This window comes from Balaenoptera acutorostrata, chromosome 7 (assembly GCF_949987535.1).
Source record: "Balaenoptera acutorostrata chromosome 7, mBalAcu1.1, whole genome shotgun sequence".
Classification (NCBI taxonomy): domain Eukaryota; kingdom Metazoa; phylum Chordata; class Mammalia; order Artiodactyla; family Balaenopteridae; genus Balaenoptera; species Balaenoptera acutorostrata.
In genome coordinates, this window is record NC_080070.1 from 7,305,874 (window position 1) to 7,331,929 (window position 26,056).

The 26,056-nt window shown below is 53.5% G+C and overlaps 1 protein-coding gene across 1 annotated transcript; it reads right to left on the bottom strand.

Annotated features, from left to right (window-relative positions):
- Window positions 1-22,929, bottom strand: ZNF282 (zinc finger protein 282). The gene is given in 9 exon segments (XM_057549922.1): window positions 1-716; window positions 718-938; window positions 6,609-6,722; window positions 7,852-7,965; window positions 9,481-9,600; window positions 11,335-11,454; window positions 11,982-12,108; window positions 18,954-19,373; window positions 22,642-22,929. Coding segments are annotated over 9 exon segments (1,974 nt in total). The 5' UTR covers window positions 22,807-22,929; the 3' UTR covers window positions 1-143.
- Between the last annotated feature and the right edge of the window lie 3,127 nt (window positions 22,930-26,056).

Below are 26,056 nucleotides of genomic sequence, written 5' to 3' on the forward strand. Positions count from 1 at the left end.
GATTTCCAGCAGGTGGCGGGTAGAGGGAGGGAAGGCGCCCCGAGAACCAAGGGCAGGATCGGGTCGTGGGGCCTCAGGACGCCCCCAGGCTCGCCCCCGCCCCCTGCTCCCGCCGCCGGGCCCTCCCCTCCCCCGGCCCAGCCCTAGTCTCGCTCTGGCGGCGCCTGGAGGGGCCGCTGGGCGCCGAGGCCCGGTCCGCCGCCGCTGTGCACGCGCAGGTGGTCCTTGAGCGACTCCTTGTAGCGGAAGCTCTTGCCGCACTCGCCGCACGTGTAGGGCCGCTCGCCGGTGTGGATGCGCTGGTGCTTGAGCAGGTTCTGCTTGCGGATGAAGCTCTTGCCGCACAGCGCGCACTGGAAGGGCCGCTCGCCCGTGTGCAGCCGCTGGTGGTTCTGCAGATGCTCCTTGCGGCTGTAGGTCTTCTCGCACTCGGAGCACTTGTAGGGCCGCTCGCCGCGGTGCGTCATCTGGTGGCGGATGAGGCCCGAGTGGCAGTTGAAGCTCTTCTCGCACTCGGCGCACTCGTACGGCCGCTCCTTGGTGTGGCTGCGGTGGTGGATGATGAGGCTCTTGCGCACGCCGAAGCTCTTGCCGCACTCCGGGCACGCGTAGGGCTTGCTGCGCGCGCCGTGCAGCAGGAGGCTCCGGCGGAGGCCGCCCGCGCAGCAGCTGCCGCAGCCCCCGCCGCCCCCGCCCGGGCCCCCGCCCGCGCCCCCCCGCCGCCCCGCCGCCGCCCGCCTGGCCGCCGGCCTGCGCCCCGCCCGCGCCCCGCTCCCCGGGCAGCGCGGGGAAGCCGTCGTCCAGCAGCGCGCCCCCGCCGCGGCTCGGGGGGCCGCCCGCGTCCTCGGGGGGCGCCGGCAGCGGGGGCAGGCTCTGCGGGGCGGGCGGGGGCTGCGGCGGGGCCGGGGGCGGGTTCTTCACCATCAGCAGGCTGTCACCTGGGGGGGAGACACGAAGAAGCGACATGCTGACACTGCTCGGTCCAGGACTCACGCCGTCCCTGCAAGGGGGCCCCGGGCCTTAACTAGTTCCTCTGCGGCTTCCTGCGAGTCACAGGCTGGCCGGGCCTCAGCTTCTCTAAAGGATGCGGGGATTGATCAAGGCAAATGATCACGTTCCCTGCGTTCGAGGGTTCCCCAACCCTCGGAGCCGCACAGAGCCACCAGCTGGAGAGCACCTGAAGCGGGTCAGGCAGGTGGCACGCAGCTAGGATAGGAAACACCCCCAGATGCCGGGAGCTGGTGGGCGGAGGAGCGGCGGTCTGCGGAAGTCCCCTTGGAAGGCGGAATCGCCTGGAAATAATAAGACTTAATTGTATTCTGATGTTCAGTGCTAATTTACCTACGGAGAATCTCTCGACTGGAGGGAGAGAGTTTGCCAGAACCTATCCCAGGTGAAAAGCCCGTCTGAAGGCCTACAGGAGGGGAATGCAGGGAGCCGGGCGCATAACCACCCTGCGATTTGCAGTTATGTCTCCACTAAGCAGGCAGCCTTCGGCCTTGTACAGCGGCGGGGTCAGCTGGGTTGATATGAGTCCCACCCTGGCGCCTGACCCCACCTGGCCGCGGACCACATGTGACTGGTGCTCTCCACGTCCTCGTGTGGAAGGGGCTGCCCAGCCAGCCTCCCCAGGAAGCGCCTGTCTCGCTCCTGCGATGATGCCCTTTCCTGCATCCCTGAGTCTCCAGGGTTCATGGTTCCGCACTACCCTGGGGTCAGTGGGGCACAAAGCCCAGGCTCTGAGCATCAGAGCAGCGAGCTTAGGCCCAGGACTCCGACTTCCAAGGCACTACTGGGTTTGCTGACTGTATTTAGGAGTCTTCTCTTTCCTTCACCCTCCATCACCTCCCCGATCCCCAGTTCACAGTGCTTTCTTCCTGCAGGAGCCCCCTCCCCGTGACATGTGTTCCTTACGTGACACTCCTAAACAGACTGGGCCCAGCCTGCCCCCCTCTATCCCAACCAACACTGAGCAGGCAGAGAACCATTTCCACAGGACACTGGCCAGGGGCAGGGGCCACCGTAACTCTCCTAGCCTCAATCCAGGATGTCATGCCGTCAATACTGCAGGTTTGGCTGTGGCCTCTGTCACAGCTGCACTGTGGGCCTTGCTTCTCCCTCTACCCGACTGGCTACTCTCACCCCTTCGTGGGTGTTATTCCCAAGAGGACCCCCAAGGAAACCACGTGCATGTAAACCTCCATCTCAGGGACTGTTTCCCAGGAAACCCAACACCAAACAATCCTAATCCTACTCTGATCATTCTTCAAACTCGGAGTGAGCACCAGACCACTTCTGTCAACTGCCTTCCTGCTCCCCCCGCCCCCCGCCTTTGTTCTCCCTTCCTGACCCAGCTTAGCTCCTGTGGTCCCTCTGCCCGTCTCTCCTCTGTTGGGCTTGCCTGGGGGAACCCCAATGCAGTGACAGCACTCAAGTAGCTGAAGACTGCTGGAGAAGATCACACACCTCAAACCCTGGCATCCTACCCCATGACTCAGCATGCCCCACTTTTCCACTCTCCATGGGGATTACGTCACACCTTCTCCTCCCACCTCTAACATGAGGACTTTAACTCCAGAACTCACTGGCCAGTAATTGATTCAGATACAAGCACGGGACCTTGTTCTGGCCGATGAGATGTGTTTGCTGGGAGGCTGCCAGGAACGCGTCCTCACTCCTTGGAGACAGTGCAGGAAAAAAGACGGCCTTTCCTTTCCCTCTGGGTCTGGAGGTGACGCTTGGAACAGCTGTGGCCAGCTTGCTCCATCCACACCAAGGATGACCGAACAAACAGTTGGAAAGAACCTGGGTCCTTGATAATATAGCTGCATCCTTGAACCAACCAAGGCTAAAACTGGACTACCTCTTAGTTACGTAAGAGAATAAATGTCTTTATTCTTTAAAGCAGTTTGAATATTCACTCAATTGTTCGTATGTAAAGAAACCCCAGTAAAAACTCTGGACACAGAGGCTCCGGTGCGGTTCTCTGGTAGGCAATATTGTCACTCATCACTGTGAGGGGAGCGTGACACTCCCGTCTCCATAGGGAGTAGACAACAGAAGCTTCGTGCTTAGGACCCTCCCAGACCTGGTCCTGCGGACCTCCCCTTTCAGCTGGTTCTGATTTGAATCCTCTAGCTCTAATAAAACTAATTGTAAGTATAGCACTTTCCTGAGTTCTGTGAGTTGTTCTAGGGAATTACTGCACCTGAGGCGTTAATGGAGACCCCTGAATTTGCAGCCAGCTGGTCAGAAGTGTGGGTGGGCTGGGGACCCTGGAACTTGCAGCTGCTGTGTAAGGTGAGAGCAGTCATGTGGAGAATGAGGTGCTTCACCTGTGAAGTCTGGCCTAATTCCAGGTAGTTGGTGTCAGAAGTCCTTGCAACCTGTAACTTCCCAATCAATCTAGCCCCAGGCTCTCCAACTTCAGACTCCTATGTTCATCTGTCTACTTGACATTGCTACCTGGATGTCATCTCAAGTTGAACGGGTCCAGAGGAGAACACCTAATTTACACAGCTAATCTGCTGCTTTTCCAGGACTCACCATTTCAGCAAACAGCACCACCATTCGCCCAGTGTTTCCGGATCAAAACCTAGGAGTCACTCTTGTCTCCTCATCCGCCACAGACAATCCATCAGTTATATTTCCAACCATCACCTCTTGACCTGGTCTCTACCCACTACATTAGCTCCTACATGGTTTCCCTGCTTCTGGCTCTTTCTCCCCACCTGACTCCAGTCAATTCCCAAACTTACGTTTTAAAAATGTAAACCAGATCATGTCACCACTGTGTTTAAAACCCTCTGTTAGTCTCCTTTCATATTAGAATAAAATCCAGATGCTAACCTGGCCCATAGGTCATACATGGTCAGACTCCTCCTTGTCTATTGCTCCAGCCTCATTCCCCAAATGGCCTTCCTTATGGCTTTCCCTCTTGTGGTCTTCCCTTCCCCAGCAGCCCCATGGTTAGCTCCTTCTCATGATCTGGACACACTCAAGTGCTTCTTCCTTTCCTGCCCTGACTCCCATCCTCCTGATTTCCCTGAGTCGTTACCCTCAGAGCATTTACCACCCCGACTTTATCTTGTTTGCTTGCTTATTGCCCATCACCGTCCCACAAAAGGAAAAGCCCCTGGTCCTTCTTCACCACTTATTCCAAGTGCCTGTAGTACTGCATAGCATAGAGCAGGCACGAGGTAAATATGTGTTAGGTAACAGAGACTAAAAAAGGCTGGAATCACTGTTTTAGCCAGTTTTAACTGTTTTAACCCAAGGCAGTAAGTGGGAATTTCAGAAGGGTGCTTTCAAATCGTATCCTGTGATTTGCAAGTGTGTTTTGAGTGCTGGCGTCTGGGTAGGGTGGTCTGGCCTGAGGCTCCCCCCTCTCTCCAGAAGCACCCAGTGGCCACTGAACTCCAAACTCCTATTCATACTTCCTGCTTCAGTGGAGCCCCATGCACATCACCTCTGAGTGGACCAGACTTTTTTCCTGCCTTACACTAACTGTCAGAGAGCAGAGAGTAATACCCACTCATTAATATATAAAGCCAGGAATCCTTTTTACTAAAATGTAATGTCCAGTTAGGCTGACGTCTGACTCTGAGTTAAGCAGGACACCAGGTCTTTCTCTCTTGTTTATGGCAGGGCCAGGGAAGGGGGTTGGCATGAACATGGATATATTTCTGCGTTTTACTCTCTAGCCCTGCCCCCTCTCCCCTTCCCAGCCCCCTCCAGAAGACTGCACATGACGCCATGTGTTACCAAAAGTCCACCTGGTTGTCCTTGGCAACCACAGCACCAGGTGGGGTTCAACCTCAGAGAAATCACAGTGAGATACTAATTTCACATTCCAACATTAATGAGCGGAAGGCAGGTTCATTTTGGGAGAAAGACAAGAGGCTCTGATAAGAGGCTCTAGTGACTGGGCGGGCAGGAGAAGCATTTCCAGATACCCCTCTCTCCCAATTCTGGGCATTTCTTCCCAAATGCAAAGTTTCTAAGGCCTCCCAGAGACAAAACAACACGAGGCAAACTGTTCTATGAGTCGCTCGGCATATTCGAACTGGAGAAGGAAAGCGTTTTGGTAATTTGCAAAGCCTGGCGATTTCTGCACGAGTCTCTCACATTGTTTTCACAACCACAGAGGTCCCAGGAAAAGGCTCCTTGAAGCCCACACGCTCTTAGCCAAGTTGGAGAAATTGGAAGGTAGCGCTGAGGGACAAAGATTGGGGCAGAGTTTCCTGGCACAATGTTTGATGATCTGGTACCCCTGCCTTCAGGGCCAGGGCTAGAAATGGTGGCCTGAGCGCTGCAGAGGATGGGGTAGCATCAACCGCTCTCACCTCTTCCTGCCCTCACAGGCAGTCCCCTGGGTGTCCCTGTCACATCCCACCCCACCAGCAGGTTAGAAAGAGGACAACTGAAATTCTGTTTTAGACAAGGATGGGCACCGTTCCTCCACCATCCCCTGCCCATTCCGCCGGCCCCACTCTGCTCTTCCAGACTGAACTAAGTTTGTCTCACAGAGAGTGAGATCCGCTCACCTGGGTTTTAAATGTCCCTTCAGATTCAGAAATAACCCATGTCCTCAGCTCTGACATGGATTTCGAGCTCTTAGAGGGTGTCAGGAATGTGAGCAAGGAACATATGATTAACTGTCCCTTCACCACCCCAATCACCCAGAGGGCATTAAGCCAGCTGTTTCAGTGGTACTGGCCCTGGCAAGGGACGTGAGCCTGACGCTACGTGTTACCTAATCCACCAACACATGCCAAAGGTCCTCAGCCAGTAGGGGAGCTTCCAAAAAGACCCAAGAGACCCAAGTCAGGGGAGATATTTGGCCTCATACTTGTCGGCAGAAAAAAGTCCCCTCTTCCTATTTGAGCTTCAGGATCTTCCCAGTTACTGTGGGATGTCAGCGGCCTTGGGCGCTCTGGTGAGTGTTTCCTAGTGTGTGGGCCACCTGCTGCCATCACCCGCTGCTCAGACACCACCGCCTCAGCTCGCTCCCAGCCTGCTCGCCTTTCCCTGTTGTTACAGCTTGAATTGTATCCCCCCAAAAGATACATCAAAATCTGGACCCCCCCAAGTACTTCAGAATGTGACCTTATTTGGAAATAGGATCTTTCCAGGTGTAGTTAAAATGAGGTCATACTGGAGGAGGGCAGGCCCCTGATCCAATGTGACTCGTGACCTTATAAGACACAGACCGTGTGAAGATAGAAGATTGGGGTGACACATCCACAGACCAAGGAGCACCAAAGATCGCCAACAAACACAGAAGCTAGGCAGAGGCAAGGCAGGGCTCCCCTACAGCTTTCAGAGGGAGCATGGCCGTGCCGACCCTTTGATTTCAGACTTCAGGCCTCCAGAACTATGAGAGAATGAATTTCTGCTGTTTTAAGCCACCCAGTTGGGTATTTTTGTTAAGACAGCCCTAGGAAACTAACATACCTGCCATCCTCCAGAAGGAAAGGGGACAGTGCTTTGATACAGGCCTTCAAAAGGCTGCCATGACAGAACATCACCCTGTAAGGGGCTAGGCTGGGTGAGCAACCATCCCTGTGGACAAAATGCCCAGGGGCCCCGCTGGGTGCACCACTCACCGGGGCCAGAATCTAATCCGAGCTCTCCTTCCATGGAGTCGCGAGGGCCCCACGGGTACGGCTGCTCCTCCTGCTTTATCCATGACAAGATGTCGTGTGCGGAGATCAGAGACTCTGTTCGGGGAAAGAAGGCAGTCTTAGAGCCTGTTCCCTTCCACCGAGCATCCCACCAAAAGTTCGAACACCGCCACGTGCAGAGGCCGCTGCTCTGCTCAGAGGGCGTGTGGCAGTTTGGGTATCCGTCCCCCCGTCAACAGCCTCCCCAAACGGGACCTCACTGGCGCTGCGGCCAGGGAGGAGGCTGCGTGGCGGCAGAGCCAGGATGGGAACCCAGGTCTTGTGGCTCTGTCCTCGGAGCCCCAGGGCCATCTGCGGGGCCAGGCCGGACGGGAGCCTGGCCTCTGACGGCCCACAGGACCAAGGCAGGAGAGGCCGGCCTTCCAGATCGGCAACGGCAGAAGCGGTGGACAAAGGTCATTAATCGGAACTGCAGTGGACACTGCCGCCTCTCTGTCTGGAGGGCGCTGCTTTCTCTTCCGCCCTGGACCCCTTCAACTTCCCCCCCTTGTGAAGCTGTAGAGTTGACAAACGAAACGGAATCCTAGATTTTACAGCTGCTTCTTTTCCTGGTGTGCGGGGTGGGATGAGACTTTGGGGTCACAGCCAGCAAACAAGATGACACTGGCCTCCTCCAGCTCTGCAAGCATATGTGAACACACAGGCACACGCGCACACACAGCGCACGCGCACACAAATGCACACGCCCGCCCGCACGCACACACACGCCCGCGCGCACACGCACGTGGGGCCTGGGCGGGCAGAGCTTCCCTAGTGTTCTTTTATGCTTCCCTTTATGCCTGGACTCTCCCCAGACGTTTCCTGGGAGACCTCTAACTACTATTCACTCCAGGAAAATTCCAGGAAATGTAAATTACTTTCTTTCTTTCTATCACAGAAATACATACAACTTTTAAAAGGCTTTTTAATTATATTTCAGAAATCAGTGAAGTCATTTTAGTATCCGTTCACTGACAGTACAAATTATCAGTGTAATGACTCCTTTAGAGAACCCCCCACTTTTCTAATAGTTATACGCCAAAACGTGTACCAAGTTGCCACCTGAGGAACACACTGTAGTTTACTCCCTGAGTCCTTCACTGGCCTTTGACCAAAGTGACTCAGTCGGATTGATTTTCTGGCAGTGACAAAAGTCATCCCCCGCGTGCTCCGACGGCTCGCTCACCTGAGTTGGGGTCCGCTGGGATGTCCCTCTCCGCCAACTCGTGCTGATCCCACACGCACGGGGGGTCTTCCTGTTTGATCCGGGACAGGAGGTCATGGGCAGAGGCTGGTGAGTCTGCTTGCGGGAACAGAGCAGCAAAGGTGTCAGGGGACACGGGAACGCCCGCAAGGTGGTGCTTTAAGTCTCTCGAGTCATGCAATTAGTTCTCGTCCCTAAACATCAGCAGTAATTATTCTAATTAAAGCTTTAGGTCAGCTTGGCCTCAGTTGCTGGAGCTTTTGCCGCAAATAAGTGGATACTACAGGGGGGTGACATAACAGTGATGTCATCGAGAGAGCTTTCCTGTCCTTCAGGAACTTAACTCCTTCAACCGAGGTTCACGCCTGAGGCCTGAGCACCACCGTGGAAGGAGGTCTTCCTCCTGCAGGGACCGTCCAGGAAAATGACACCTTCCAGGAAGCCTTTTATCTTAACCATCTTAACGGGATTTTTCTAAGATGTATCCTACACGTTCTTTCCTCTGCAGAGTCTATTAAACCTCATTTACCCTTTATTGCCTTCTTATCTCTTCAAGATCCCTTTGAAGCACCGTGATGCTCTCGGGCTGGATGAATCGGGAAGTGGCTTTCCTCTGCCTGGGGGCTGCTATCACTTACCTATGAGTGTGAGGCTTTGACTAAGGGGGATGAGGTTTGTGGAGCTCTAACTTGTGGATAGGTAAAGAGCTACAGTGAGTTAATATATCTTGTGACGGTTAATTTTATGTGTCAACTTGCCTAGACTACAGTACCCAGATACCGGGCCAAACATTATTCTTGATGTTTCTGTGTTGTTTTTTTGTTTTGAGGAGTTTAACAAGACTTTGAGTAAGGTGGACTGCCTTCCATAATGTGGGTGGGCCCCGTCCCACCCCCTGACGGCCTTCATGGAAAAAGACTGACATCCCGAGGAAAAGGGAATCCTGCCGGCAGACCGCCCCGGCGCTCCAGTTGGCAGAAGCCAGCTCCTTAAATTCAATCACTCAATCAATATCCCTCTACACACATGCGCACACACACACGCACGCACACACTCACCCTGTTGACTGTTTGGAGAACTCTGACTAATAAATACATATCTTCTCTAACAGAGATCTCACGTAAAAAGTCCACCCGGAATGCCATCGAAGAGGAGCTATCCAGACCACTTGAAAGGACGGCGGCCGTGCGGGGCCTGACACAGAGGCAGCAGCCGTAAATACTTGGTTAAAACAACGAAAGCTCTTCCCAGTCGGGAGCCGGTCTTACGGACCCATAGATTTCCCCACCCACGGGACCTGTGAAATGCCTCACACTCAGTACTTCCGCAGATACTGCTTTCCAAGGGAAGAAAGGAATAGTTAAAAACTGATATTACAAAGAAGAGAAAACAGAACGGCTAAGCCCAGACGTGCTGGCAACTTGTCCACGTCATGTGCCGGGTCTGTGTCTCGTGGGAAACCCTGTCTCTCCATCCATCCTGGACCCACAGTCTTCTGTTTTCAGCTCAGGCCTCTGGCCTGGCACACACATCAGACAACGCTGGGCGCCTGCAGACCACGTTGGACCTTTCCTCTGCCACCCGGCTTGGGCGGCCAGTCAGCTCACTCACCGGTAATGGACTCCGTGGGGATGGCTCTTTCCTCCAGGCCCCGCTGACCCCGGGCACACAGGGCCTCCTCCCGCTTCACCTGAGAGGGTGTGTCCTGTGTAGGCACCAGGGGCTCTGCTCCTGGGGACAGAGAATCACATCGTTTGGTGCCGTTTGCGTGAATGATCGTCAGCTGGACGTTCTCGGGGTCAGGAGCACGGCTGACAGCTCTGGCCAGGGAAGAGCACAGGGGTCCTGGGTTTCTATGGGCAACTATGGGGAACCCCGAGGAGCAGGAGGTCCTGGGAGCAGAGAGGCGATCAGCATTCAGGACAAGGGGGTAGGCCAAGCCACAAAATGAGGTGTGATAAGGCTGGGAGAGGGTTTCAGAAACAGCCCACCCTGGGTGGGTGCTAATCAGGACAGGCCACAGGTCTCCCTCTGTGTGGGAGACATTCGTCCTTGTTCTGCACCCCAGTCAGGAAGAGTGGGCCAGACAGACAGACAGACACATACACACACGAAGTTAGACTGGGCAAAGGGAAGCAACCCAGCCCCATTCCTGGATGGATAAAAGACAATAACATATCTTCCATGCAGACCCCATGACGTGACCCCAGGGGCATGTTCCCCTTATGAGGGTCTATGGTGTGATGTATAACACTAGCCCCAGCAGGAGACAGCAGGAAAGAGACTACATGAGGAAGTGGAAGACACGGATCCTGGTTTCACCTCTGCCCCCAGCCCAGAGGATGAGTCACTTGCCCTCTCTGGCTCTCAGTCTGCTCGGTCCCTCCATAAAAAGGCCACAGTGGTCCCTGTTCTATCTGGCACAGGGATGGATAACTCAGTGAAACGGTTGCGGTTACATTGCTCTACTGTGAAAGGTTACCACAGATGCTGCCCTCAAACATTTGTGGTTCCTAAGACAGCGAAGGAGCCATTTAGACGAAATGTCCAGAATAGGCAAATCCATAGCAACCTGGGGCTGGGGGGTACAGAGAACAGGAGTGACTGCTCATGGGCGTGGGGTTCCCTGTGATGAAACTGTTCTGGAATTAGATAGTGATGATGGCTGCACAACTTGGTGAACTGAATGATACACTTCAAAAGTGAATTTACAGCATGTGAATTATATCTCAGTAAAGAGAGCAGAATTGGGGGAGGGGGCTGCCTTTGAGCTACCTTCTAGGGAAGTTTCGGTGAATACACCCTCCACTGAAAAGGGAGGAAGGGCAGAGGGCCCCAACGGGTGAAGGTTCCTGGGATAAGGCAGAGAATACAGTTCAAGGACCAGATTTCACCTGGCCCAACAGTGCTCAGGAGAGCTGAGGTCCCGAGAAGCCTCGCGCCTCCCATCGCCAGGTGTGATGTTCTTGGGGAACTGGATCCTCAGAGCGTAAGATCTTCCCTGAATGAGGAGAAAGCCTTGGAGGGTGAGTCTGCCTGTGATGGGGTGTCTGTGAGAACGGGGTGAGGATACTGAAGAAGACAGCCAGGCCCAAAGCAGTCAGCCACGCACCCCACGTGTACCACGCACCACGCAGAGCCCCCTCTGCCCACCTCCCTAGGCTGGAGCTGCACTCAGGTCTAGGGCCCCCATCAGGCCTGGGAGGCTGCAAGGCCCACCCCCCCTTCCTCTTTTCTCCAGCTTACTTGGGCATCTCGAGCTACACGGTTCTGACCCAAAAGACAAACATCTGTGGTGCGCTTTCTGGCCCTGAAACTCTTCCTGTAGGTGACCGCCAAATTTCAAGGGCAGCAGAACTGGCCCCGTGAACAACTCAGGAGAAGCCCGCCTGGAATTCATGCAGGGATGGCGGTGCTTCTCTCCCACCCTGCCCTGGACCTAGGGCTGTCTTCGGCTGCCATCACCTGTGTCTGGATCCATCAGGATCTCTCTCTCTTCTGGGTCACGCTGCTCCCACACGCAAGGCTCTTCCCGGGGCTCGGCCTGGGGTGGAGCATCTGGCTTGGACACTGGACCTTCCGAGTCTGGAACGAGGTGGAAGGGAAGGAAGGGCTGAGTGAAGCTGATCAATGGGCCCCGATCAAGGGCGATGTGGAGCTCTCCCCTCCCCCACCCCACCCCAGCAGTCCTCTAGGTGGCGGCCGTTATGTGAGTATGTCAAGTAATCTCTCACGAGGAACTATGAAAACAAGTCAATAGATTCTCCAGTTTCTGGTGTGGAAACAGCTGGTCTCTGAAAGCCAGCAGCAGAGTGACTGTGGCTTATCCAAGGCTGTGGGGAGGTAGCGTGTAGTGATGCTATTTGGCTGTAATTCCAGAATGGTAGCAGCACAGTGTTCAGGCCTGCAGCGATAGGCCCTGTTTTTACTTTCCATTCTGTTATAAATCATTCTAACTTCCTAGCAGGCAAGCAAATCGTTTCTTGAGTTTCCGTGAGGTATAAACATGAAACACCTTGCCCGGGGGTGGTGCACCGTGGGTCCGTGGGTCGAGAAGCATCTCACTCCCCACTCCCAAGGTGCTCGCCACAGGGGAGGGAAGGCGCCCTTACCCAGGGACATCAGGGTCTTGTAGTTCTCCTTAACCAGGTTGTTGTAAAGCTCCTTCTGCCATTCATCCAGGTTCTTCCACTCGTCCTCAGAGAAGTAAACGGCAATGTCTACAAAAGTCACCGGAACCTGGGCCAACAAGAGTTTTAGTCTGGAACCTCCTGCTGGCTCCTCCCCACCCCCCACCAACTCCTCATCAGGGGCACCGGGTCCGCTCCACCCATGGCCCCCGTCCTCCCCATCCTGCCCGGCCCGTTTCAGCAGAGTCAGTCCACTCCGTTCCTGATCCTCCTGTGCCTCCAGTAACAATGATGGTCACCACTACCTTTTAAAAATTAAGCATTTAAGCACATCCTTTGTAATTTCACTTTTAGGTAAACTGGGTACCTGAAGGTAAAGCTTTTGGCATTCAGGGTGACAGAGATGCAGTAGGTTCCTGGAGTGCGTATCAGCGAGCCAAGTACAATAAAACCCTGTTATAGAACCTGTACTTCAGTCAGGTCACCCCTAGGTACACAGTCGTGTTTTTGTCACTAAAACTTGCCCATGCTAAGGCTCCGGAATCTTGATCTGTTTCGTGCACCGCTATATCCCAAGCATCTAGAAGCATGTAGTTTGGAGTCAATAAATATTTGTTGAATGTGTTGAATAGCTGTTGCCAACACTAGGAAGGTCCCACTGTGGCCTGAGTCATCCAGCATCCAATGTCAGTCACGTGGTGTTCAAGGTCATCTAATCTGCTCCATAAAGCTGTTATTTCAGTTCGACAAGGATTCTTGTCTGTACTCACTTCAGTCACTCACCATCATGGCCTCATCTCGGACAGAATTGTTCAAGATGGTTTCACTTCCAAGACTTCAATATCTGAGCTTCACTTCTCTGACCACATAGCCTTACCTCCTACCACTCCCATCCGTGCTGGACCAGCCTTTCCCTCACTCTGAAATCCAAGCCCTCAGTTCTCCCCAAGGCCCTAACCCTAGTCCATCGGTCTTTGTACCTGACACATGGCACCTTTGTGTGAATAAAAAAAGCAGCGCTCTTGGTGTCAGGCCTGCTGGTGCACTGCTTGGTAAGTGGGCAGTGCCCGTACACAAATGATAAATGCCAGCCCTGGCATCAGGTGCTCATCACCCTAAGGGCGACTGGGCAGGTGCCATGTGCATACCTGTATGTCACCCACTGACTGATAGCTCACTCCCATCTTTAGAAGCGGAACTAGAACTCCTAATTCCCTGGACCTTCCACCAGACTTCGGCAAATCCCCAACCTGGGAAAACGGATACAGACCACTTTCTTCATTTTAATTCTCTGTTCTAGATAAAAGTCACAAAATTCTGCAGGTGACAACCGCCACACACTCAGGCCTCTTGGCTCCAGGCTGCTTCGGAAGCCTCTTGGTGATCTTGCTGACATCTCCCTGTGTTCCCCAGGAGGCTTCTTTCGCACTCTTCCCTCTCCCCAATGCTCCCCGGGCCTTCCGCCATCTCCTCTGGTCTCCCCTTGATGGCAGGTTGCTGTTGGCAAACTCCCATCTCTGCCCTTCTTCTTGCCAAGCCAGCCCCCCTGCCCCCCGCATGTGCCCTTCATTTCTCCTCCTCCTGCCTGTGAAACTCAACCCAAACCACCTTTTCCCTTTGGCATTTTCTGTCCCTCTGTCTCCCCCGGTTCCCCCTTCAGGACCCCCAACCCGAGAGGAGCCCCACTCAACTCTGCCACCACAAATGAGTCTACTCTTCCCCTTCACTTGAAACATCCCGAGACACACGTTCTGTGCTTTCTTCCCAATCCAGGCATCCTTAACCCCCCAAATCTGTCTATGAGCATCCCCTACTCTCTGAAACCACATCCTGGGAGGTCATCAGGCTCCTGCTGTTAGGTTTCACCCTTTCAGACCTCTCTGAAAGGTCAGACCACCTTCCTGGAATTTCCTCCTGCTTCGTTTCCACGACCACGCTGCCTTCTGCCCACCCGGTTCACGTCTTCTGTACTGCTCCCTCTTCCTCCACCCGGGACCATGCTTCTGCCCTCACCCTGCCCTGTTTCCTCACTTTCCCCTTGGCCGTTTCATTCTTTTCACAGGTTCAGGGGTTACCTCTTTGCAGATGACACTCTTCAGCTTTCCTTCCTCCCTTCAAAGTTCACATTTCAATAGCCTTCTGAGTGGCTTCATTTATTCATCTTTTTTCTCTTTTTAAGATTTTTTTTTTATATGGACCATTTAAGTCTTTATTAAATTTGTTACAATATTGCTTCTGTTTTATGTTTTGTTTTCTTGGTTGCAAGGCATGTGGGATCTTAGCTCCCCGACCAGGGATCGAACCCGCACCCCCTGCATTGGAAGGCGAAGTCTTAACCACTGGACCGCCAGGGAAGTCCCTATTCATCTTTTAAGTACCTCAAACTAAATGTATCCAAAACCAAGTTTTTTATCTTTTCCAACACACCAACTCCTCTGCCCCCCCTTCACCAGTCAAAACTCCACAATCATAGTCCCACAACTGGAAATAGACATCACTCTGCAAAAACCTCACGCTGCTAGGATACAGCAGAACTCTGAGACATGGGCCAAGATTGCAGGGAACCTACAGCCTAGCCAGACAGGACAGAATATCCATGAATTATCCATGAACAATTCACCAATTAATAGAACCCACGAGGCACAGAGAAGCTGAGAGGCAGCAGCCTTAAATTTGAATCTGATAAAGAGAATGCATCTAGCAAGGCCAAGAGTCTACAATGAATTAAAACTATTGCCAGCGACATTAATTAACATTCTCATGGTGCTTTATGGTTATGGAGGTTTTAAAGTATGTCTGCAAATTCTGACAATCCCTTCAAAAAATAAAGCCTAATTTTCCTCCTCTTGAGTGCAGGATTGAGTGACTTGCTCCTAACAAATAAATAAAGAAGTGACGGTGTACAATTTCTAAGACTGGGTCATAAAAGACATTGCAGCTTCCATCCTGGTCTCTCTGGATCACTCACTCTAGGGGAAGCCAGCTGCCATGTTGTGAGAATGCTCAAGCAGCCTCGTGGGGCAGGTCCAAGCGGTGAGGAACTAGCTAAGGCTTCCTGCCAACACAGGCGAGTGAGCATACTGGAAGCCAATCCTCCAGCCTCAGTCAAGCCTTCAGATGACTGTAGCCCCAGTCATCAGCTTGACTATAACTTCATGACACTCTGAGCCAGAACCACTCAGCTAAGCGGCTCCTGAATTCTTAACCCATGAAAACTGTAAAATGATAAATAATAATTTTTTTAGGCTGCTAAGGGTTGGGGTAATTTGTTACAAGCCAATAGATAACTACTACAATGAGCTACATAGTGTTGTCCCATCAACGAAATCAGTTAATCCTCACAACTCCACAAAGTAGGCATATTATCATCTTCATGCTACAGATGAGAACACTGAAGCTCAGAGAGACCACCTGGGAGTTTACTTACTAAATTACTTATTTATACTTCACTTCTTTCCAAAGAGGAATTGAGGAGGCTCAGAGACAACACAAAACATGGCTGACTTGCGGTAGGAAAACTGGCACGTGGCAAAGCCAAGATTCAAACCCAAGCCTTCTAATTCTGGACCCCACAACCATTCCATTGTTCCATGAGGGCACGTGTCAACTCAAGACCCCCAACGCCTGGCCCAACACACAGGATGCACAGCAGGGCCGGGACGCAGCACCGAGTTAAAATGCAGAGTGCAGACAAGGGCAAAGGGCAGCGTGGGAGGAGATGCCACCTATGCCGCACGGCAATATGTTATATAAGCCAAACTCTACAAAAACGAGCCCCTGGGGGCTGCAGTGCTGGGGGTGGCTTAGGGAGGAACCAAAGCCACTGTGAGAACTCGGCTCTGCGTGGCCTCAACGGATCCCTGTCCAGCACCTCCTCCAGCAAAGCCACTGGGTCGGCTGCCAGACACAAAGACTAAGAAGACCCAGTCCCTTACGTGGAAGCGTGAGCCCTCCAGCTGGAGAGTCATTCGGCAAACACTTTTTGCTATAAGCCAGGTACTGTTGTAGGCACGGAGACACTGCAGTGAACCAAGCAGAGGAAAACCAACCAAGAGACAAAAAAAAGAAGTAAGTATTTAAGATGCCTGATGTCATAAGTGCTTTGGAGGAAATGAGAGCAGGGACCGAGGAGAGTGTGCTGGGATTGGGTGGCCAGGAAGGGACAGCGATCCAGTGACAGCTGAGCAGAGCCCCTGATGGGAGCGACGGGGCGGGGGCCCTTCAGTGGAGGAAAGTCCTTGCCATGGGACCGTGGGGAGCAAGGAGTGGGCAAGAGGGGGTGAGGGGGAAATGAGGTCGGATGGGTGGGCCAGAGGGAGGGGGCCATTGACAAAATGGGGGCTTTTATGCTGAATAAGATGGGGAGCCATCTGGGGGGTTTTAAGCAGAGGTGTAATATGACTGATTTGTATTTTTTCTTCCTCCTTATTGGGGGAACGGGGGCAGGGAAGAAAGCTATGAATATTTATTTTTTAGTCTCGCCGTGCAGCATGCGGGATTTTAGTTCCCCGACCAGGGATTAAACCCATGGTCCCTGAAGTGGAAGTGCGGAGTCTTAACCAATGGACTGGACTGGACTGACAGGGAAGTCATGACTGACTGATATTTCTAAAGGATCACTCTGGCTGCTCTGCTGAGAATAGACTGTATTGGCGGGGGGGGGGGGGGGGCCCAAGATGGAGACAAGAGGACCAGGGAGGAGGCCATGGCAATAATCAGACGGGAGGCGATGATGGCTTCAACAGACGAAGGCGGGAGCCGTGGAGGCGGGGAGGAGTGGCCGGGCTGTGCGTATGTTTTGAAGAAAAATCAGATGGTATTTACTAATATGGCAGAAGTTGGGTGTGAGAAAGAAAGGAGAGAAGGACGGGCCTAAGGCTTGTGGCTTGAGCAGCTGGAAGGATGCTCTTGTCTCCGACGGAGAGGAGGGCGACTTTGAGTAGAACAGGGTTCAGGCAGAAATCGGGGGTTCAGTTTGGTCGAGTTAAATCTAAGATATTTACTGACATCCTGATGGAGATGCTGAATTAACAGGCAGGAACGTGACTCTGCATTCAAGGAGGAAGTCTGGGCAGGATACAGAGACAGAGCGGGAGGGGAAGACTGCCTTTGAGAGCTGACAGCATCTAAAACGCTGAGCCTGGATGAAATCACGAGGGAGGGAGTGTAGGGAGCGAGCAGAAGGTCAGGACGGAGCCCTGGACCACTCCAAACACTAGAAGTCAGGAAAAGGAGGGGAAAGCAGCAAAGAAGACTGAGAAGGAGCAGGTAGTGACGCAGGAAAAGAACCAAGGGGCTGAGGGGATCCTGGAAGGCAGGTGAACAGGTGTTTCAAGGAGGGAGGGGTCTCCTGCATGAAATGCTGCCGACAGGGCAGGGAGGTGAAGACTGAGGCTTTAATACCATGGCTTTAACAACCCTTGGCTTTAATACCATGGATGTCATTAGAGCCTTGGCAAGAGCACTAGGATGGAGAAGTGGCAGCAAAAGCCTCAACCACGTGGGTTCCAGGGAGAATAATCCAGTCACCAATTTACTGGAATACTGAGAATAGAGGAACATGTTAAATGAGACCACAGAGGATGCAACAGCAGAATCCAGAGACTGAGAAATTCCACAGGACAGATGGCCTAGTTTCTTCCACAGATAAACTACAAGGAAAAATGAGAGAGATGAAGGAGGAACTTACAGATTGAAAAGACTTAAGAGACGCAGGAATCACAGTATGTGGGCTTATTCAAGTTCTGATTCAGGCAAACTAACAGAAAAAATATATAACATTTTTGGAAGAACTGAAAATCTGAACACTGACTGGATATTTGAGTAGGTTGAGATCTTTGTTATGGTAGTGCTAATCTTGAGATTATTACTTTAAAAAAAGAGTCCTTACCTTTTAGAGCTACCTACTGAAATATTTACAGTTAAAACGACTGCTGTCTGAGATGTGCTTCAAAATAAAATGGGAGGGGGATGTGAGTAGGGAGTCACAGGAAACAAGATTGTCCAAGAGCTGATAAACGCAGAAGCTGGACGATGGATTCATGAGGGTTCATCACACAATTCGATCTACTTTTGTCTAGGTTTGAATTTTCTATAATAAAAAGGTTAAAAAAGGGAGAGAGAGAAAATGAAGAAGGAATCGGAGACAGCAAGGAAAGACCGCTCTGAAGAGGAGCAGAGAAATAAGGCACGACTGGAGGGAAGTTTCTTTATTACAGAGACGGGCGACGCTGCAGAATGTCTACGAGCTGGTGGGGATGAGCTAGTGGAGAGGGAGGCGGTGACGATGCACGGGACAAAGGGGAGATGCTGCATGACTTCCCGGAGCAAGTGAAGGGGTGGGGTGGCGAGCCCACAGTAACAGGAAGGCAGAGTACACGTGGCTGCACGTGGAGTCTCCGGAGGGTGACACCATCTTCTCAGGGGCGTGCTGACTGAGCCCGCAGGGTTGATGAGCCGGGGACGGCAGGAGAGAAAACGGAACAGGAAATGGAGCGTGAATTCTGAGCTGTGAGGAGGGCCTGCCGGAGGGCGGTGGTCATGACTCAGGTGACTCTGGTTGGCGCTGTTTGGGTCAGTCCCCAACCATTCAGAGGAGCAGACACAAAGATATCCAATGACAAAGGGTCATTTGCAGGCGCCAAGGGGAAAACCCAAGCATGAGGCGCTGTCGGAATCTGCGGACGCCCAGACACCTGGGGAGGGACTGGGAACCGTGAGGGCAAAGGCTCACAGGCAGGGCCTGCGGGCTCCGTGGGGAACGGCTGGAGGCCAGCCTCGCTGCGGTGGAACATTCCAGACGAAGTGGTTAGAGTGGAGGCAGGCTTTGGGAAGGAGACACTGAAGTCAGGCAACAGGGAGCCAGAGACGCTTGTGAGAAGGCCTGACAAAAAGAGCATTGTCCACGTGGGCTGGTCCTCTCCGCCATCCCTGCCCCTGGGGACCGCCACTTACCTTGGGGACCTCGCCCTTGCTGCCCGGGGGCAGCCGCAGGACCCAGAAGTTCCTGTTCCTCAGAAGGTTCTCCATGTTCTCCAGCCGCCTCTGCAGCAGCCCGTACTCCTGCAGCAGGGTCCCCAGCACGGCCCACTTGCCCTCCATGTGGTTCCCGAACTCCACGGCCGTCTTCTCGCAGTCGGCCAGCTTCTTCTCGGCCGTCCCCGTCCGGCCCTCCAGGTTTAGCAGCTGGCTGGCCTGGGCATCCACCTTCCTCTCCACGGCCTGGATGGCGGCCACCACGGTCCAGAGAGAGATCTCTGCCGTGGGCAGCTGGGGCTCTCTCATCATGCGGTCGGGGAAGACGGGTGCCCTATCTGGGAAGGGTGGGAACTGAAAAGGCATTGGTCGTCGGGCGTCCATGTCCCATTCCTGAGCCTGTGCGAGGAGGGAGAAAGTGACAGCGGGGATGAGACCCTGTGTGAGGAGGCAGGGTGGCCTGAGAGCAGGGGACAACTCATCAAATGCCGCAGAGTCTCGCTCTCCTGCCAAGCCCCTGCCTCTCAGGCTACGGTGTTCCTTAACATGCCAGCAAGAGCTCCGGCAGCCACCCACCCAATCTTCCCACTTCCCACCTGCAGGAGTCAAGCTGGCCACTAGTTTACCGCCCCACCTTGACCCTTGACAGGTCAAGGCTGTGGACCCCAGCCTAAAATGTCACGAACCACTTTCCTTGGCGAGCCCATCTGTTTTCTTCATGGGCTAGACTTAATGATGAACGCTAGAGCTGCCCACTGTTTGCTGTTTCAAAGTAAAAATTTTCATGTCAGTCATCTGCCCCTAATCTTCCCAGCGATCTCTAAGCAGGTTAGGGCAAGAATGATTATCTATCTCTGCTTTAAAGATGATGAAACAGAGCCACAGAGAAGTGGCCGGTCATTCCACAGCACCTCGCTGCACTGTCAACTGGAGTAGTTCTAGGCGCTGCGGGTGACAAAAAACACAGTTCAGATAACTGGGCCGCCACCCTTCCCAGCAGGGCTCTGGCCAAGGGAGACACCGGGAGCCCAGAGCAGGAGAGCAGACGAGCAGCTCTGTCTCCTTACGTAAGTACGTATTCATATTTTCCAAAACAAAAGTGCGTTTGCCAAAAAATGTCATTCACTGAGGAGAGGAGGAGGCGACATCTCTAAGAGGAAGAGAAGCCCTCCCAGCCCCCTCTGCTTCCCAGGGGGGAGGGGTACCTGATGGTCCCGGCCCTCTGGTACTCCCCCAGCTCTGGGTCCTTACCCTGGAGGGCGAGGTCCCCTGGGTGCAAGTTAGGAGCCGAGCCCTATGACCAAGAGCGGGGTGGTCACTGTGCACTGGTGACCTGGGAACTGGCCCCATACCATACCAGCACCCAGGGCTTACTGGACAGCAGGGCTGAAATGGCCTCTCCTTGCCACATGGGACAGGAGGAGGTGTCATTTTCTGTTCTCTCCGTTGCTGCTGAAGAGGCCCTCAGGCTGGGCGAAGTGGAGACCTGTTACTTAGAGGTGAGCTGGGCAGGCAGGGACAGGCATGCTCACTGCCCTCTCTAACTCCGAGCAGCTGTGACAGCCACGGAGGAGCATCACCCAGCTTCCAGGGAATCACTCCTGACACGGGAGAAAGGGCAGCAGGGCCTGGGCCCCAGACCCTGCTCCATAAGAGGCAGTAATATTTCCAGCAAAGCCGTGTACTGGGGCTCATTCAGGCATCATCCAGCCTGGCCTACAGAAGGGGGCAAGGGCTGATGGTGGAAGTTCAGAGAGTCACCGGGCCCGGTTTACTTTTTGCAGGTGTTGGGGAACAAAAATTTTCCTTCTACCCTTCTAGGTTCTTCGGCTGGTCTAACAGGCGAATTGACATAAGACAGACTAACATGAGAAAAACGAAGTTTAAAAACATGTATACTGGGGCTTCCCCGGTGGCGCGGTGGATAAGAATCTGCCTGCCAAAGCAGGGGAAATGGGTTCGAGCCCTGGTCTGGGAAGATCCCACATGCTGCGGAGCAACTAAGCCCGTGTGCCACAACTACTGAGCCTGCGCTCTAGAGCCTGCGAGCCACAACTACTGAGTCCGTGCGCCACAACTACTGAGCCTGTGCTCTAGAGCCCGCGAGTCACAACTACTGAGTCCGTGCGTCACAACTACTGAGCCTGCGCTCTAGAGCCCGTGAGCCACAACTACTGAAGCCCGCCCGCCTAGAGCCCGTGCTCCGCAACAAGAGAAGCCACCGCAATGAGAAGCCTGCACACTTCAACGAAGAGTAGCCCCCGCTCGCCACAACTAGAGAAAGCCTGCATGCAGCAACGAAGACCCAACGCAGCCAAAATAAATAAAATAAAACAAACAAACAAACAAAAACACGTATACCTCCTGTATACCTGGGAGAGACCCAGAAAACTGTTACTCGCCAGAATGGCCCAGGCCACTACCTTAAATACCATCTTCAGCTAAAGACAGAAGATGATGTTGGGGGGTGGAGGAGTCAGTCACAGGAGGTGACCAGGAGAAGAAGAGGACACAAGGGTGTACGGGTTTATGCAGGTGTAAGTCCCTGCCTTCTCCATTGGTAAGAGTTCTTAGAGACATTGAGTCATGCTCTTCTTCCTGGTAGAGCGATGGAGATTTCTCTTTTACAGAGGGAACTCCTACTTGGTTTTCAGAGCTTCTCCTGTGCCTGCAGCTTCTCTAAAATAACCATCTTAAAATAATCCTTATGCCAAAGAGGCATATTTTGGGGCGGCAAATTCTGCTCCCCTACACAGGTTTGGAGACCTAAAGCTGAAAAATGATTAAACAGGACACAGCAACTCCTGGCCGACTTGTCAGAACCCGGCTGGCTGAGAACAAGGCCAGGGACAGAGGAGGCTCCGCGGGGTCCAGCCCAGGGTCAGCTCCCACACTCTCCTCCGGGCAAAGCTATCCAGGCCTCTCTCAGCATCAGGTCCTCGTGTTTTACACACCGCTCTGGAGCTCTGACTCCGGAACTGAGATCCTCATGGACCTTTACGAAATGACTGGTGCCTATTCTCAACCCCAGAGGCGCTGATTTAACCGGTCTGGACGAGGCTTGGGCGTCAGTAGTCTTAAGCTGCTCAGGTGCTTCTAATGTGCAACCAAGTTTGCCCACCGCTGGAAGGAGGGCAGAATCACCTCTCAGCGGCCCCTTCCCTCCGTCCCAGCCGGTGCCGGGGAAGGGTGCATCGCTCGTTATGCTCGGTGAAAGATGGCCATACAACGCTTAAAACATCTTTTCGTCAGAGTGGCCGCAGTGTGACCTGACGAGGTACCCTGCGCGCCCACGTCGCCGGCCCGGCGCGAGTGCGGCCGGCAAGCCCCTCGGCGAGCCCGGGCCGGGGTGGGTGACGCGGTCACGGCCCCGCCAGGGCCCGGGGACCGCGCGTTCCGGGCCCCCCGCCCCGCGGGGCCTCCCCGGGCGCCGGCTCTGGGCCCTGCCGGCACGCGGCCTCGGGCGCCCTCCGCTCCGGGGCGCGGGCGGGGCCTGCGAGAGCACCGGGCCGGGCCTGCCGCGCGAGCCCCCGGCGCCCCGGCCCACCCGGCCTCCGTCCCCGCCCCGCGCGGCCCGGGCCCCCGGCCGCCCGGCGCCCACTGCCCGGCGCCCCGCCCCGCCCCCACGGCAGGCGGGCGGCCATGGCGCCGGCGGGGGTGCACCCACCTGCATGGGCGGCATTCCCTCGGCCATTTCCCCGCGCAGCGCCGGCTCCTGGTGGCAGACCTCCTCCGGGGGCAGAGCCTGCGCCCAGCTCCAGCTCCCGCCGTCCAGCCCCAGGCCCTGGATGCCCAGCTGCTGAGGCTGCGGCCGTGTTGACACAAACTGCATCCTGGGAGCGCTGTTCCCCGCTCGGGCCGGCCAGGGAGAAGAAGAACGTTTTCCAAGCGCCTTCCCCCTCGCCGGGGCCGGACAGCTCCATCTACAGCCCGTAGGAGCAAACAGTCCCCTTCGGCGGCGCTCCCCGCCCTCCGCCGCCCGCGCGCCAGCCAATGGCCTCCGAGCTCCTGCCCGCCTGCGGGGACCAACGGGGCCGCTCCGAGGCCAGGGGGCCACCGCCGCCCCCAAAGTGGCCCTGCGCGGCTATGCCTCTCAGTGTGGGATGGCCTGCCCTAGAGTCCCCAACAAGGCAGGGGAGCCCTGGGGCTGGATTTCTGTTAATTCGTCTAATATTTATTGGGCATCCCATCCCAAAGGACCTGACCCTTTTGAAAAATTGGCAATTGTCTCCAGACTCTTTGTTCCGGCCTTTCCTCTTGCCTCACTCCTTTGCAGCCTTCACCTCCCCACTCTCCCTCTTCTCAATCCAAATTTACCTGGATCAACTCCAGGCCTTCGCATTGGCCTGGATGACAGAGAAGTGACCTGGGCTGTGTCAGAAGAGGGCCAAACTCTTCCTCCCAGGTAAGGTGCGCTCACTGCATTTTAACAGCAGCCTCTTCCAGAACGTTTAAATGTAAGTCAACGTCACTTTGAAACGTCAGGCCAAGTCAGAGGAGGAGCGGGGGAGAGGACAAGATAAGCTGATGGAGAAGAAATGGGAAGGGGAAAACTCATTCACTCATTCCACAAATATTTACTGAGCACCTACTATGTGCCAGGTGCTGCTTGGGCAGCGGGTGGGCTTTGCAGTTTGATATACCTGAGTTTAAATTCCTGAATCACCGCTCATTAGCTGTAACTGTGAGCAATTTCACTTCTCTGAGCTTCACTTGGTCTCTTCATATATAAATGAAGAAAATAATGTCTATTCCACAGTTATAAATCAAATGAGAACAGTGCTTATAGGCACTCAACAAAGGTAATTACCTCCAAAACGTAAGTCTTTGTAATTATCCTCAAAATAGTGTCTACTCTGTCTTCCTAAATGACTAGTCCCTATCTTGTTAAGACAGAGATCTCCGGGCTTCCCTGGTGGCGCAGTGGTTGAGAATCTGCCTGCTAATGCAGGGGACACGGGTTCGAGCCCTGGCCTGGGAAGATCCCACGTGCCGCAGAGCGGCTGGGCCCGTGAGCCACAACTGCTGAGCCTGCGCGTCTGGAGCCTGTGCTCCGCAACGAGAGAGGCCCGCGCATCGCGATGAAGAGTGGCCCCCGCTTGCCACAACTGGAGAAAGCCCTCGCACAGAAACGAAGACCCAACACAGCCAAAATCAATCAATCAATCAATCAATCAAACATACGCATCTGATTCAAGATCCTCATTAAAAAAAAAAAAAAAAAAGACAGAGATCTCCAAGGCTGATTATCGCCCTGTGTAGAGGCAGACCTTCCAGAGAGCCACCCCAGACTAGTACTCTTTTGTTCCACTGCATTTAGTATATGAAAGGGCATTATTGGTCCAAGTGAGACATGTGCTTAGAGCACCGTACTCAGAAGGACAGTTATCAAGTACTTTCTCTGCTAGGCATACTTCCAGGATAAAGAATGAGTATCTCACAGACTTAATACTATTCTCAAGGAGCTTACAGGTTAGCAAAGGTTATGTTCCCAGAAGTCAGTGATTTTCTTCCCTCTGTTCCCTGGCCATAGGCTGCCCCCTGATTGTAAATATCATGTCACTATTGTTACAGGAAACTGGCAAGTAGAGTCTGAAAAGCTCCAAGTAAACTCATTTCCACCAGTGAGACACATTTCAGAGCACACATTCTGACCTATACATCATCAACATCTTCCCTCGTTCCTAGAGGTGGAAGAGAAGCTAGGTTAGTCCCAAGGGTTTAAGCTGTCTTTTCAATATAAAGTAGTTAAAACTACTTCCCTTCCTAAGCATTAAACTACTTATAACTACTTGTCTTTTTACACAATAAGATACCACATAGTATATCCACTTTACGTTTCTCCTTCACAGAGGGTGAATTTCGCACACACAGAGCCATCGTACTTTCACCCCTGGCAGCCAGAGTGCAGTTCACTGTCATGAGATATGAGCAAAGCTACTCAACTCAAACAGAATTTAAATGCACAGGCTTCGTGGTACTAGGATTATCTTACAACTGCCAACCCTAGCAACCACAGGTCACAAAAACCAGTAGTGGATACAGCAGATGCGTGGTGAATGGGGGGATTGGAGGACACTTCCCAGAAGGAAAACAAGAAGGGCACGAGGAGGGGGCTGCTGTCCATGGACCATGGACTCCAGTGACCAACGGGCTGATGGGGCTGAGAGATGCGAGGGTGGGAGAGACCCTCACTGGGAGAGGTGTCCGGTCCTCAGACTTGTTTCTGTGAGTCACTGAGTCACTATGAGGCAGTTATCTAACTTTCTGAGGAGCGGAATGAGAAACTGGATGAAGTGGATTATAGATGTCAAGTATCATTGTTAATAAACATTTCTTGTAGGGGAAGGACCCGGGGCTGGGCCCTCAGTCTCTCAGGTGGGAATGGGCTGCTTCTCATCTCCTCGAATCAGATAGCTTCTGCTCAGGACAGGGTATTGAACTAAAGGATATAGGAGAGGCCAAAGGAGAGGGCATTCAAAAATGCCAGAACATTTATGTGTTGTGATGGTTGATTTTATGCATCAACTTGACTGAGCCAAGGGATGCCCAGAGAGCTGGTAAAATGTTATTTCTGAGTGTCTGTGAGGGCGTTTCCAGAAGAAATTAGCATTTAATCCCAGACTGATTAGAGAAGATGCCCTCACCAGTGTGCATGGGCATCATCCAATCCGTTGAGGGCCTGAGTGGAGCAAAAAGGCAGAGGGAGAGCAGATTTGCTTTCTTTGAGCTGTCACAGCCATCTCCTTCTGCCCTGGGACATCGGTGCTCCTGGTTCTTGGGGCTTTGGACTCGGAATGAATTACACCACTGCTCTCCTGGTTTTCCAGCCTGCAGCTGGCAGATCACAGGACTTGTTGGCCTCCATAATTGCATGAGTTAATTCCTCTGATAAATCCCCTCTTATATATCTCTATATATCCTTTTGGTTCTGTTTCTCTGGGGAACCCTAACACACGTGTCTACCACTCCCTAATTCCTGGTGCTGTGCACTCCGTGTCCTTTCAACAACTACAAGCTTTATTTGAGGAAGAAACCCTCTAGATTCACTCTTCGCTAAGTGAAGAGGGTAACCAGATCTG